This window comes from Orycteropus afer, unplaced genomic scaffold (genome assembly GCF_000298275.1).
Source record: "Orycteropus afer afer isolate SDZICR_OR568_19922 unplaced genomic scaffold, OryAfe1.0 scaffold00002, whole genome shotgun sequence".
Taxonomy (NCBI): domain Eukaryota; kingdom Metazoa; phylum Chordata; class Mammalia; order Tubulidentata; family Orycteropodidae; genus Orycteropus; species Orycteropus afer.
Window position 1 is genome coordinate 37,861,413 of NW_006921589.1, and position 13,953 is coordinate 37,875,365.

At 36.4% G+C, this 13,953-nt stretch overlaps 1 protein-coding gene across 1 annotated transcript in view; it reads left to right on the forward strand.

Annotated features, from left to right (window-relative positions):
- Positions 1-9,617, forward strand: part of SF3B1 (splicing factor 3b subunit 1) — a 53,547-nt gene extending 43,930 nt beyond the window's left edge. The window contains exons 14-26 of the mRNA XM_042783602.1: positions 746-832; positions 956-1,226; positions 1,537-1,682; positions 1,788-1,934; positions 2,051-2,176; positions 2,809-3,030; positions 3,313-3,495; positions 3,581-3,692; positions 5,139-5,259; positions 5,552-5,683; positions 6,741-7,013; positions 9,002-9,218; positions 9,459-9,617. Of these exons, the coding sequence (XP_042639536.1) occupies positions 746-832; positions 956-1,226; positions 1,537-1,682; positions 1,788-1,934; positions 2,051-2,176; positions 2,809-3,030; positions 3,313-3,495; positions 3,581-3,692; positions 5,139-5,259; positions 5,552-5,683; positions 6,741-7,013; positions 9,002-9,218; positions 9,459-9,617 (2,196 nt within the window). The remainder of the gene's footprint in view (positions 1-745; positions 833-955; positions 1,227-1,536; positions 1,683-1,787; positions 1,935-2,050; positions 2,177-2,808; positions 3,031-3,312; positions 3,496-3,580; positions 3,693-5,138; positions 5,260-5,551; positions 5,684-6,740; positions 7,014-9,001; positions 9,219-9,458) is intronic.
- The last annotated feature ends 4,336 nt before the right edge of the window (positions 9,618-13,953 follow it).

The window sequence follows — 13,953 nt, forward strand, 5'->3', positions numbered from 1 at the left end:
AGAAATGAAGAAAATCAAAGATGCATGGAAACAATTAGTCAAAAGGGACTAGTGGACCACAGGAACCTCAGCTCCCCGACCCTTATACCAGAAGGACTAGATGGTGCTAGCCATTCTGAAAGGGATCTCAGTAGGAGATCCTCGATAGAGTGGGAGAAAAGTGTGGAATAAAGCTCAGAATCATAAAACAGATCAGGTCTGATAGAGACTGGTGGAACCCCCAAGACGATGGCCTTTAGTCACCCTTCAAGCCTGGAACTGAACTCACCCTGTGGGCTCAACTTTTAGCCAAACAAGACAGGCTTAGGATGTGAACAGTGACACTGGGGCAGTCCGTCACTCCTTATAACAGTCAACCCTAAGAGATCAGAAGGGCAGCGGTTGCCCAGCGATAAAGCTTAGAAGGCAGGAAGGGATAGGAAGAAGGGAAAGGGAAATGGTAACCACAGGGAGGAAGTGGGAAGAGTTGTGTTACATTGTAGGGATTGCAATCAGTGTTCAGTAGCAAAATACCTATGAGGTGTTGAATGGAAAATCAGTTTGCTCTGGGCTTTTACCCAAATCACAGTAAAAAGTTAAACAAGTAAAAAGATATTAAAATATACAATTCTTTAACAGTTGTCCCTTGATTAACAAAGTCCTGGTAATTATAAATTTCCTCTATATATTTAATTCTGTTGCATGAATATGGCATTAGTAATTAATGTGGAAGTAAAGCACCTCTCTTAATTTTGTATTTCTTCAGATCCTTGTGGTTATTGAACCACTGTTGATTGATGAAGATTACTATGCTAGAGTGGAAGGCCGAGAGATCATTTCTAATTTGGCGAAGGTATTTACGTTAAGTTTCTAGAAAAGGAAGTTTTGTATCTGTTGATGGGACTGACTTGATTATAGGAGGAAATTGAAGGTTAATGTTACCAATTCATGACTCTAACTTTTCTTGTCCTTGTAGGCTGCTGGTCTGGCTACTATGATCTCCACCATGAGACCAGATATAGATAACATGGATGAGTATGTCCGTAACACAACAGCTAGAGCTTTTGCTGTTGTAGCATCTGCCCTGGGCATTCCTTCTTTATTGCCTTTCTTAAAAGCTGTGTGTAAAAGCAAGAAGTCCTGGCAGGCAAGACACACTGGTATTAAGATTGTACAGCAGATAGCTATTCTTATGGGTTGTGCCATCTTGCCACATCTCAGAAGTTTAGTTGAAATTATTGAACATGGTAAGTCATAATATAACTTTGTCTCTCTCTTTTACGAGATATTTGTTCTGAAATTTGGGCTACCGATTTGGGGAGCTGATAAAAGAGCTTTAACTGCACAAACACCATATAATGTGTTTTATGATTATTAATATTATTTTCAGGCTATGGTTCATATTAACGTTGCCTGTATGTTACATTCTCTTTAATGTTAATATATTCTGCAATTTGACTTGTTGAGTAAACGGTTAGGCATCTTGCTACAATCTAGATTGCATTGTAGAAATTAGGTATGATCAGTTTTTAGTTAAAACCTGTTTGGTTTTTTTAGGTCTTGTGGATGAACAACAGAAAGTTCGGACGATTAGTGCTTTGGCTATTGCTGCCTTGGCTGAAGCGGCAACTCCTTACGGTATTGAATCGTTTGATTCTGTGCTGAAGCCTCTGTGGAAGGGTATCCGTCAACACAGAGGAAAGGTAGAGCTACAAAGCAGATTGATTTTTCTTTTGATTTCTACTCACTGAAGTTAAGGTGCCTTAAATTTAATTTATTTTTTTATTTTTTTTTTAATTTTAAAATAGGGTCTGGCTGCTTTCTTAAAAGCTATTGGATATCTCATTCCTCTCATGGATGCAGAGTATGCCAACTACTACACTAGAGAAGTGATGTTAATCCTTATTCGAGAATTCCAGTCTCCTGATGAAGAAATGAAGAAAATTGTCCTAAAGGTAAGTGTTACAGAGTGGTGGTGGTCCAGGTGTGTTCATTAAAACTGGGTTCGTTTTTAAAAGTGACTGTATGCTGCACCAAGGCTGTATTTATTCATTCATTTTTAATCTTTCAGGTGGTAAAGCAGTGTTGTGGAACAGATGGTGTGGAAGCAAACTACATTAAAACAGAGATTCTTCCTCCCTTTTTTAAACACTTTTGGCAACACAGAATGGCTTTGGATAGAAGAAATTACCGGCAGGTATGTATTTGTTACATGTGTGTGCATATGTGTGTTTGTATACACACACATGTACACACAAATACATAACTTCAAAATGGTTTTGACTATTTCTTTTTGAATATATTACATACTGTGTTTTTGTCCTGATTATCTCACAGTTCTTATGTGTTTGATTGTGAAAGGAGATGGATTTTAGTCAATTAAATAACCCAACTATGAATTGATGTCTTTGTGTAGTAAGTTAGATGGCTTATCTGCCTAGATGAAACATGGATACAGTTCTACCTTATATCACCCTGATTTAGACTCATGTTTAAATTTTCTGGTCACCTTTCCCTTAAAGTTAACTGTTCTCAGCATATTTACTAGCTCTATTAAGGAACTGTTGTGGTGCAGTGTTTAAGGCATTTGGCTACTAATCAGAAGGTTGGTGGTTCAAACCCACCAACTGCTCTGCTGCAGGAAGATGAGGCAAATTATTTCATAAAGATTTACAGACTTGAAATGCTGCGGGTTGCCATGAGTCGGAATTGACTCCGATGGCAGTGAGTTTTGGTATAAGGTCTTTATAATACTTAGTTTTCATGCCTGTTATCTTTATTTCCTCATAAGAGCAATAAATTGAAAGGTTTTTTTTCTCTCCTCTCTAGTTAGTTGATACTACTGTGGAGTTGGCAAACAAAGTAGGTGCAGCAGAAATTATTTCTAGAATTGTGGATGATCTGAAGGATGAAGCTGAACAGTACCGAAAAATGGTGATGGAGACAATTGAGAAAATCATGGGTAACTTGGGAGCAGCAGATATTGATCATAAACTTGAAGAACAGCTTATTGATGGTATTCTCTATGCTTTCCAAGAACAGACTACAGAGGTAAAAATAACTAATTTTTATGGCAAATTGCCACTGACTTTCATATCTGTAGAAAAAAACAAGTATTATCCCAACTGAGTTTGAAAAAAAAAAAGTGCTCATTTTCTTTCTCAGTTGCTGCCAGAAATAGTCTTCTACCTCAGGTTTTCACATTTGATTTTTTTAAAAGCTACATGTTTGGAAAAGGTTGAATCTTAGTATATTTCAATTGTTGAGTCACAAAGTCTAAAAATTTTAGTTCCCAATGAATGTGGTTTTTATTTAACTTTTCTTTTTGTTTAGGATTCAGTTATGTTGAATGGCTTTGGTACTGTTGTTAATGCTCTTGGCAAGCGAGTCAAACCATACTTGCCTCAGATCTGTGGTACAGTTTTGTGGCGTTTAAATAACAAATCAGCAAAAGTTAGGCAACAGGCGGCTGACCTGATCTCTCGAACTGCTGTTGTCATGAAGACTTGTCAAGAGGTAACCTTTTGTATTATAGTCTTACTTCTTCATCATACAGTTTAATATAAATAGTAACATTTTAACTTTATTTCTTTTATTGTAGGAAAAACTGATGGGGCACTTGGGTGTGGTTTTGTATGAGTATTTGGGTGAAGAGTACCCTGAAGTTCTGGGCAGTATTCTTGGAGCACTGAAGGCCATTGTAAATGTAATAGGTATGCATTATGATGGTCACATAAGATGTTTTTTGTTTGGTTTATAACTTTCTTTAGTTTTTTAAAAAGTGAAATACAGAATCATTTGGGCGTTGGGTAATGATTTCTGATACTTTTATTGTTTTAGCACTTCAAGATTGTAGTTGAGTTCAGGGTATGTCACAAACATCTTACTTCCCAAAACTCAATTTATATTTCACTTTAAAGGGGTTAAAAAAGATCAGGTTTAGAATCTACAAGAGAGGTTGGTGTAGTAACTAAAAAAGCTCTGAAACCATGGACTGGAGGGACCTTAGTGGAAATAGTACCCTTGCAGAAATACATTTTGCCATTCTATGTAAGGAAAAAAGACAGCCCTGAGGTTTTAATTAATTATTCATCCTTTAATTACATAATAAAAGTTTATGGCAGGTTTTTTGGCTTGCTATCACGTTCAAGGAACGTAACCAAGAAGAAAAGTTAATAACCAAATTACCTTGTTTTTCTTTATGTCCAAATCTTTACAACTATCCGTTTAGTTTTCTAACCTACAGTACAAACACCAAGTGCATTACAGATGGCCATGGACACGGGAAGCAAAGCTCTCATTATTTAAGAGCATTATAATGAAGCAAGGAATGGTCTTTGTATTTACTCCTGTTGCCAAAAATAACTCCTGCATGGTTATAGGGGCTGCAGTAGCCTAGTAGGAAGTCAGAATAGCTGGCTTTGATAGGCTTTTTCTCTTTTTTGTAGGGGTTTTTATGGGCTATAGATCTTTGAACTATTTCATTTATATATAATCTCCAATTCAGCCCATTTTTCTGTATGGAAGATAACTACTTGCCAAAAATCAGTTATCTGGCCACTTGTGGGTCTCTGGTTTGCAGGAAATTGTAAACCATATTATTTGTCAGGGAAACATGGGAAAAACAATGGAGAGAGAATCAGCAAGCAGTTCTAGTTAGAACAAGAGCCCCTGCCAGCTGCCTCCTTTTTTCTCTCTTCATAGGTGTAAATACCATCCAAGTATGCCCTGCATTGCAGGGAGACTGGAGATCTGTTTGTTTTGCAGTTAAAGGGTAAGGGGGCCCTTTCTGGAAAATTTTGCTTTAATTTACATGTCTATCTCTGGCTTATATTGTCATGTATGGCCAGAACATAGCTGTCCCCATATTCAACTGTCAGTGTACAAACACATTTCAAAAGCAAATAAAATTTTTTGTTGTTGAATATCCATCATTCTTAAAATCACTTCCCTAATTTTCATTTCTATGCGTAATCCAAAGTTGTTAATAAAAAAATTATGAACAGTTCTGATTCTTGTCAGAATCTGGGGTCTCTCTTTCCATAGGAGCTGTAAGTTTATATATATGCCTGGTCATATGTATTACAATGCTAAGGAAAAGGAGAAACGAGTCGCAGTGCATTTCAAATATTAATTGTTTATTGACTTTCATTAAATAGGTATGCATAAGATGACCCCACCGATTAAAGATCTGCTGCCTAGGCTCACCCCCATCTTAAAGAACAGGCATGAAAAAGTACAAGAGAATTGTATTGATCTTGTTGGACGTATTGCTGACAGGTAAATAGATCACCTAACATTTATGTAAGCAGTATTGTTTTCAGATTTAGCTTCTTGTTATTCACTGTGGAAAATTTGCTTAGTATTGCTAAGATACACACATATATGTCAGCTTATCCAGGATTATTTTCAGTGAAGTTTCGGTTTATATGATAATGGAGAGGTGATAGAGCTTTAATACTAAACTAGCTTTTCTGCAGTCTTAATATTGTATGTTTAAAATGAGTTAATAATCATTATCTGTGAATTAGCACATTTACCTTTTAAAACATTTTTAATGTCTTTTTTAAAGGGGAGCTGAATATGTGTCTGCGAGAGAATGGATGAGGATTTGCTTTGAGCTTTTAGAACTCTTAAAAGCTCACAAAAAAGCTATTCGTAGAGCCACTGTCAACACGTTTGGGTACATTGCAAAGGCCATTGGGTGAGTTTTATGTATTTACATATTTTTTATTCCTAATCCATTTTGGTATTGACAATTGCTTCTGTGCCTTAGAATTTCTATGAGGCATGGTATAAGCAATGCAGTTGAGAAAGTACTTCATTTAATTGTTGATCTTCCAGTTTTTGAAATGTGTATTTAAATTTTAAATTGAATTAAAAGAATTGGATTTTTAAGTTTTGTTTAATTACACTGAGAAATATTTTAAGAGGGAAATAGTACTATTCTTAGAATAATTACAGTATTTTATTCATCCTTTTTAGAGTATTACTTTAAATACTCTGAAACAAATTGTTAGTGTCACAGTCAGCGTACTTCAAGTCTCATATTAATGGAGCTATTCTACAATTAATCCATAGTCTTAATTTACTTATAAACTGCTTTATGAGATAATCTGTGGTTATTTGCTTTCACTCCTTCAGAAACAAACTGGGAGAAACTGTCATAGAAAATAAAACACTACATGTAGCTTAGTGACTAGGAAAATATTTTCAAGAAATATAAAAAAGGTAGATAAATTATTATAAAGTTTTCCCTCATTCCTTTCTCTCCTTTCTTGGCAGCAGTAATAGATACTTATTCCAGTGGTGATGTAGTCAGGAAATTTGCAACAAATAGTTTTTGTACAAGCTTTTTAACCCCAGTGTCTTTCTAAGCTTGTGGCAAAATAAATGTTTAATTGAAAGAGGATGTAGATGCAGTTAAGGTATAGGGGAGGGAGCATAAGAATAGGAAAACAAATTTTGTATTTGGGGGCAGGGGAGATCACAGTTTTGGTCCAACCACCCCATAGGTGCCCATGTTTGGACAACTGAAAAATTACTCAATTTAAACATTTAATCAAATTTCTTTACATTTCAGGAAGTGTAACTAAAGACTGGAAAATCCATTTGAAAACGAATCCATTTGAATTAACATTTTAGATTAAATTCTTAAGTTTATTGTTAAGTTCTGTTTCTTTGTATTTTTTTCCTTTCCCCTCTGAAAACATGTTTTGACTTGCCATGTAAGTTTGTTGACATTTTTTTCTTTTTTCCAGCCCTCATGATGTATTGGCTACACTTTTAAACAACCTCAAAGTTCAGGAAAGGCAGAACAGAGTTTGTACCACAGTAGCAATAGCTATTGTTGCAGAAACATGTTCCCCCTTCACAGTACTTCCTGCCTTAATGAATGAATACAGAGTTCCTGAACTGAATGTACAAAATGGAGTGTTAAAATCACTTTCCTTCTTGTTTGAATACATTGGTGAAATGGGAAAAGACTATATTTATGCTGTAACACCGTTACTGGAAGATGCTTTAATGGATAGGTAAGTGACTTGAATTAAATGAAAGAAAAGAATTATAATTCTGCCTTTATTTTAGAATTTGTTGAAATAATTATTAAATGGCCCATCTAATAATTACCCTAGCCTAGATTTTCATTAATCTACAACATGAATGTCATTATCTTCAAATAATAAATTCATGTGATACTAGCTCCCAAAGTTTTCTAGATCTCTCTCTTTTTATTATTTTCATATCTGTTACACTAAATATATTTTAAAGGGTAGCAATTGATTAACTTTTGTTTCAAAATGAATCAATGTCAAATATAATTAGAGAAAATGATGAGTATTAGCTAAATGTGGCAAAGAGACCAGCTCTTTTAGCTTTTTATTGCAGGTGAAAGCAAAAATTTGTTAGATATTTTAAAATACTGAACATAGCCTGTCAGAGGTTCCCATTGCAGACCCCAGTTGTACAGATAGCGACTGCTGAGGTATTCGACAAGTCAGGATTCTGATTCTTTCAACCATCTAGACTGATAATGTCGCCTTGAACAAAAAACAACTGAAGGGGAAACAAAAAACTAAAGAGGTTGTAAAGGAAAATGCAGGGTCCAAGTAATAAGACAAAGGACTATTTCACTGGCCTTGTATTTTTCAGGAAAGAGTAGTTATTCAGATTAGAGTCTATTCAGTTACCTTTTTGCTTAGGTTAAAGTTCTGGTTATTACATTCTGAAAAGGAAACTTGATGGGATTCAGTAAGTTACTAGAAGATACAAGACGCAGAAACAGTAAGAACTGTGTTCTGTGAAAGCCATAGCTGCCTGGGAACTGAGTAACCAAAACCCAACCAGATGCACTGCCATTGACTCAATTTCTCACTGAGCAACCTATAGGAGAAAGTAGAACCCGCCCTCCAAAGAGTTTTCAAGGCTGTAACTCCTTACGGAAGCAGACTAGGTCATCTTTCTCCCTTGCAGCAGCTGGTGGGCTTCAGTAAGCCCACCTTTTGGTTAGCAGCCAAATGCCTTTAAGCACTGCACCACTGGAGCTCCTTGGGACTGAGTAAAGTGGAGGTGAATCACCCATGTTCCATATTCCTTAGTGAGATCTTCTGTAGCGTTAACTTCATAGTGAGGTCACTGATGTATGTGCCCTTTAGTTACATATTAATTTTTTGAATTAATAAATTGAGGTGGTTTCTCCATTGAAGCTTACTGAATGAAAACAGTAGCTGGAAAGGTTGTTAATAAGGAACACTGCTTCACTATAGTGTTGAAGAGATTAGATTTTAATAAGAGAAAACTAGATACTAATAAGTACAAGTATTTTTTCTTATACTTTTGAGGTATTCTCAATTACTTTTGAGAACAAAGAGTATGAACTCATTTTTACACTCATCACAAACCCCAGTATGTTACCTGGTTTAGAAATAAGTGTGGAATGAATAACTCAGTGGTTTGTTATAAATGAAAGTTCAGTTAACATAGAAGATGATAGAGTTCTCATTTCTGGAGGTTTGAGGGAAATTGCTGCTCATTATCTCTTCCTCTTCCCAAATTGAGTTCTCTATTTTTGAATGAAACAGAAAATGTGTAAGAGAAAGGATTTCATTTTAATTTATTATGTACTAGTACCTAAATTATTATAAAAAATGTCAAGATGTTAGTTTAAAATGAGATGTTACTGTTAATCATTCATTGGTAAGAGTCATGTGTTCCCTCTTTAGTAGCACATTAAAATGTGCAGTGCACCAGCCTCTTTTGGTCATGTTCTTTTTAAAGGTTAATTAGAAAATATTGCTTATTTATGAGCCATAGGGAGATTTGAGTCATTAAAGCAAAAGTTCTCAAGTAGAATTGGGTCATTCTAAAGGATGTATCAAATACATACAGTGTTAGGATGACTTCATATTTAGTACACTGACCTAGTAATTCATTTCTAATGGACAGATGACTATTTTCGGTAAAATTAAGACTGTATGTTAACATGAGGTTTGGTTTTTTTTCTCCCCCCTTCTGATTACAGGGACCTTGTGCATAGGCAGACAGCTAGTGCAGTGGTGCAGCACATGTCACTTGGGGTTTATGGATTTGGTTGTGAAGATTCACTGAATCATTTGTTGAACTATGTATGGCCTAACGTGTTTGAGACATCTCCTCATGTAATTCAGGCAGTTATGGGAGCCCTCGAGGGTCTGAGAGTTGCTATTGGACCATGTAGAATGTTGCAGTATTGTTTACAGGTGAGCTAAAGATTTTTAAACATTTACTCAATGAAGAAAGTAATTTAGCTTAATGTATTGAATTAAGTCACTGTTAAGAAATATTATGCCAAATGGGAATACTGTTGGGTAGGGAGTACATTAGATTTGGTCTGTGCCCACTGCATTTTTGTACAGTTGCCAGGTTTTTCGTTTCTTAATTGTGTTAAGGTTATATATATTTCTGTGCATTAAAATAATGTACTCTTCCAATTATTCTAGGGTTTGTTTCACCCAGCCAGAAAAGTCAGAGATGTATACTGGAAAATTTACAACTCCATCTACATCGGCTCACAGGATGCTCTCATAGCTCATTACCCAAGAATCTACAATGATGATAAGAACACCTATATTCGTTACGAACTTGACTATATCTTATAATTTTATTGTTTATTTTGTGTTTAATGCACAGCTGTTTCACACCTTAAACTTGCTTCGATTTGGTGATGTAAACTTTTAAACATTGCAGATCAGTGTAGAACTGGTCATAGAGGAAGAGCTAGAAATCCAGTAGCATGATTTTTAAATAACCTGTCTTTGTTTTTGATAGTAAATGCCAGTAGTGACCAAGAACACAGTGATTACACAAACTATACTGGAGGGATTTCATTTTTAATTCATCTTTATGAAGATTTAGAATTCATTCCTTGTGTTTAAAGGGAATGTTTAATTGAGAAATAAACATTTGTGTACAAAATGCTAATTTGTGTGTGTTTTTTGAACATGACTTGTAAATTGAGGAACTTTTGATAAAGTATTGGTTTGTGTAGAATAAGTGGGTTAATTTCATTTTCTGTCACCACCTGATTTATAGAAAGAAGTTAACAGAATGCAAACTGTATCAAGTGATGGCATCTTTGTCTAAAGTAATAAAATCCCACTATTCTCTTGATAATGAAGTGAGAAGAGTGGCTTTGGGGATATTCACGTCAAACTAGCACAACCCGTTCCATCACCGTAGAAAAGTAGCACCTTTGCTGAACTGTCTTGAAGATTATTATTTTGCACTTACATAGTGCCTTTCATCTCTAGATTTCTCAAAATGCTTTACAAACACGCTTGCTTAAAGGAAATGATTCAAGTCATATCCAATTCTTAGAGGTCTGTTAAAAAATGTGGAAGGTATCTTAACTTCAAAACTGCTTTCTATGTATTGTGGATGAGGCTGCCTGAATCTAAGTAATGCTGATGGAATAAGTAGAATAAGACAGTCTAGAGGCTCTTTCCTGTGTCACAAGCCACTACTCCACAGGGTGTATTCATCAGGGACCTATTGAGTACCTACTTACTGTGTGCCAGCAACTGTGCTTAATATGTAGGGGATACAGAGGTGCATATGACCTCTCCCTCCCCCTTGAGAAATGTAGTATAATAGAAAAAGAGGTGGCATAGCTAGTTATATATTACTTATAGTTATGGGTAAAATATTTAGATTTGGTTAGTTTTGTATTTAGTAATTAGATAATTAGATCTGTGTATCAAGCATAAACTGAAATGCCATTTAATTCTAGAGCAAGCAAACTAAAAGGCAGTACTTAGTATTTTCTGGCAGATATTTTTTTAAGTGTATTTTCAGCTTTTCCTAATTTTATTTTATAACCAAAAAATTTCTTAGTTTTAGTCCTTGAGTCCATGTAACGGCTTTGTCTCCTGTGTTAGTGCTTCTGTGCAGGCTAGTGGAGGAAGAGTCTGCTGCGGCGTGTTAGCGTATGATGACTGCCACTGTGGCTAAGGCTGTTACAGTGGGACGAGGAGTTTTGTGACTTACACTGTTAAGACTTGGGGCTCTCTGTTTTGAACTCTTAAGATACTAAACAGCTTGTAACTGACTTTTAGAAAACTGATAAGGAGCATTGGCTGATTCTTCAAGTGGAATTTGTAATTGTTCCTTGTATGGCACAGCTCTCTGATAAAAATTTCAATGTGTAATAAAATTAGACACAGATTCCAAATCTGTCTTTAGAAGTTTTCGTAACAGTAGACCCCATGGAACTTTAAATCTTGCTGTTCCCTACGGTTGATGTCAAATGACCTTTAGTAATAGCTAATCATGAGAATTTCTATTTCAAAGCCAAAATTTGATTTTTAAATCAGTCTTGGGAAAATTTACTCACATTTTTAGTGCTAGTACTTGGATCACTTTAGTTTGGCCTCTTGCTGTATATGGAAAATACGTTATGGGAATGACAGTGAAGCAGAGAAGACCACTGCACCTTGAGTGACTTCACCCCAAAGGCTTCAACCTTAAAAATTGGACCAAATACACTCACAGATGTTTGAATTACTTTATATGCTTGTTACTGAATAAGGAAAGCATTTTGTGATACACTTTGGTGAAAGATGCTATGTGAAGTTAATTATCTTTCATAGACCTCCTCTTTAGCACTTTGTGTATCTTAAAGCCAAACTTAAACAGGAAGAAATTAATGTTCTTAAGGGGACAGAGGGTGGGTTTTTCTGTGGGCTTTTGTTCATTTTTCTGTGGGCTGTTGCCTTCTAATGGAATTGATCTCTGGCTGTTTGATTTTTTCATATTGTATTTTTTAAATTTGTTGTACGGTGCCCTGTGAGCATCAAGTACCACCAGATGAATAAAACTTACTAGATCTAAAGTTTTGGTAGACCAATTTTTAATCTTAATTGACTCCGTATTGTTAACACAATTGTGGTTGTGCCATTTTAATAATACTGAGCTCTTCGGGTTGTTTTCCAATCAAGAGCATTAAATGTTGGGAAAAAAACCAAAGAATTTCATTAAATAAAAAATTGAAAAAGGACAATTGCAGCCATGTAGGTTTAGTTTGGTTTCTGGCGGCTCTTCAATCCTGTTAGGTTAAAAGCAGCAGAAGCAATGGCAGCAGCCCCGGGGTTTCTCAACTGCAGCATCCTTGACGTACTTAGCCAGGTAATTGGGTGGTGATCCGTGCATTACAGGGTCTTCAGCAGGATCTACCCACTGCATGCCAGTAGCACAGTCCTGCTTCCTCCATAATGCCTCCAGACATTGTCAGATGTCCCATGGGGGACAAAATCACTCCTGGTTGAGAACCATGGAGCTATTAAACTATTGTACAGACAAGACCCATGTCTAACAAACCTTAATTTCGGGCAGCAGTGGGCCTGGAGAGTAATGAAATACTTAACAAATACTTAAATTTGTTTACCTTGGGTAAAATTCAGCATAAGTTCTGGGAAAGCAAGATACGGAAATACAGATGATGTTGACAGTTCTCTGGTCCTCAGAGCATCTACAGCATACTCAGGGAGTCAGCTCTATAGAGCAGGAGCAGTATTGCTGGTCTTTAGGGTTCTCACCTGTGAGCTGATGAGAGGTAGGTGTATAGTGGCTGGAGGAGGAAGCCAGGAGAGGCACAGACACCCATTTCTTCCCCTTAAGAAATAAGGATTTAATTTAGACAATGGGAAGCCACAGAAAGAGTTGAAGAGGATTTAAGGAGCACCATTGGCTCAGTGGTTAAGTGTTTGGTTGCTAACCAAAAGATTGGCGGTTCAAATCTACCAGCCACTTCATGGGAGAAAGATGTAGAAGTATGCTTCTATGAAGATGATATACAGCCTTGGAAACCCTATGAGGCAGTTTGTCCTACTGTGTTGTATACGGTTACTTTAAGTCATAATCAACTTGACAATAATGGGTCAGAATTAAGTTTGCAAGATAGCCTAGTTTTGCAAGCAGGAGGGAGTAAGTAAGCATAAGGGAATAGAGTAGGTGATAGCATTTCTGTTCACACTAGAAAAACTTTATTCTTGAGTTTATTTTACTTTCTGGATTCTAAAAAGATCATAAAAGGACATGTCTGCACATAATGTTGGACAATTGGCTTTTATGGCCCTACTGATAAAAATTTTTTGGAAGGAAAATTTTTAAGGTAGTGAGCTGAGGCTCTTGAGAGATTTAGTCTGAGGTGTTTGTTAATCTAGAATTTTTTTTTTTTTTTTTTGCTGGGAAAAGTACAAATAATGTAAATTGTTACTTCTATATTGAATACTTCCCCTTCTAGTACAGTAAGTTACACTGTATCCTCCATGTAAAGTCAACAAATTTTTGCCACATTAGCTTTTTACTTAGGTTTTTAAGTGTGATTTCATAAGTCAGCTTTCAGTCGGTATCAGCTGAAGAGAAATGTGGGCCTAGATAAAATAGAGAAGGAGGCTGGGGAGCAAGACAAAGTGAGGAACTGCATGCGTTTCTGATGAGATGGAAAGGCTGTCCCGTGAGTCTTGTCAGGAAGGAGATGACATGCTGCAGGGTATCACAATGAAAAAACCAGGTTTACCAGTACAGTACCTTAGAAGCAACCATAAATGAGCAAAATCAGACTTCTGGAAAAAAGCAAAGATAAGGGCCAAAAATTCCTGGCAAAGTTTAACCCTGACTGGTGTCTGTCCTGTTTACCTGAACATTAGCATTGGGTACTCTGCAATTTTGATCAGAGAAGCAGAATATAACTTGCACATCTGGGAAGGAAGTCACAGTATGGTCTGTGAGGAGGAACTCGTCATGTGCCGAATGTCTGGACCGCGGCTCCTAAGGGAGTGGGGTGGAGGGAGTCCAGCAGCAGTGCCACTTGGGACTTGGCATTACCAATGTGGTGATGATAAAAGGGGCAAAAGTGCCTATTTTAAGTGTGAAAGCAAGGGGACCTATAGACACAGCGGCCCAAAAGGGGTCAGAACACCCACAGGACAGTGCTTG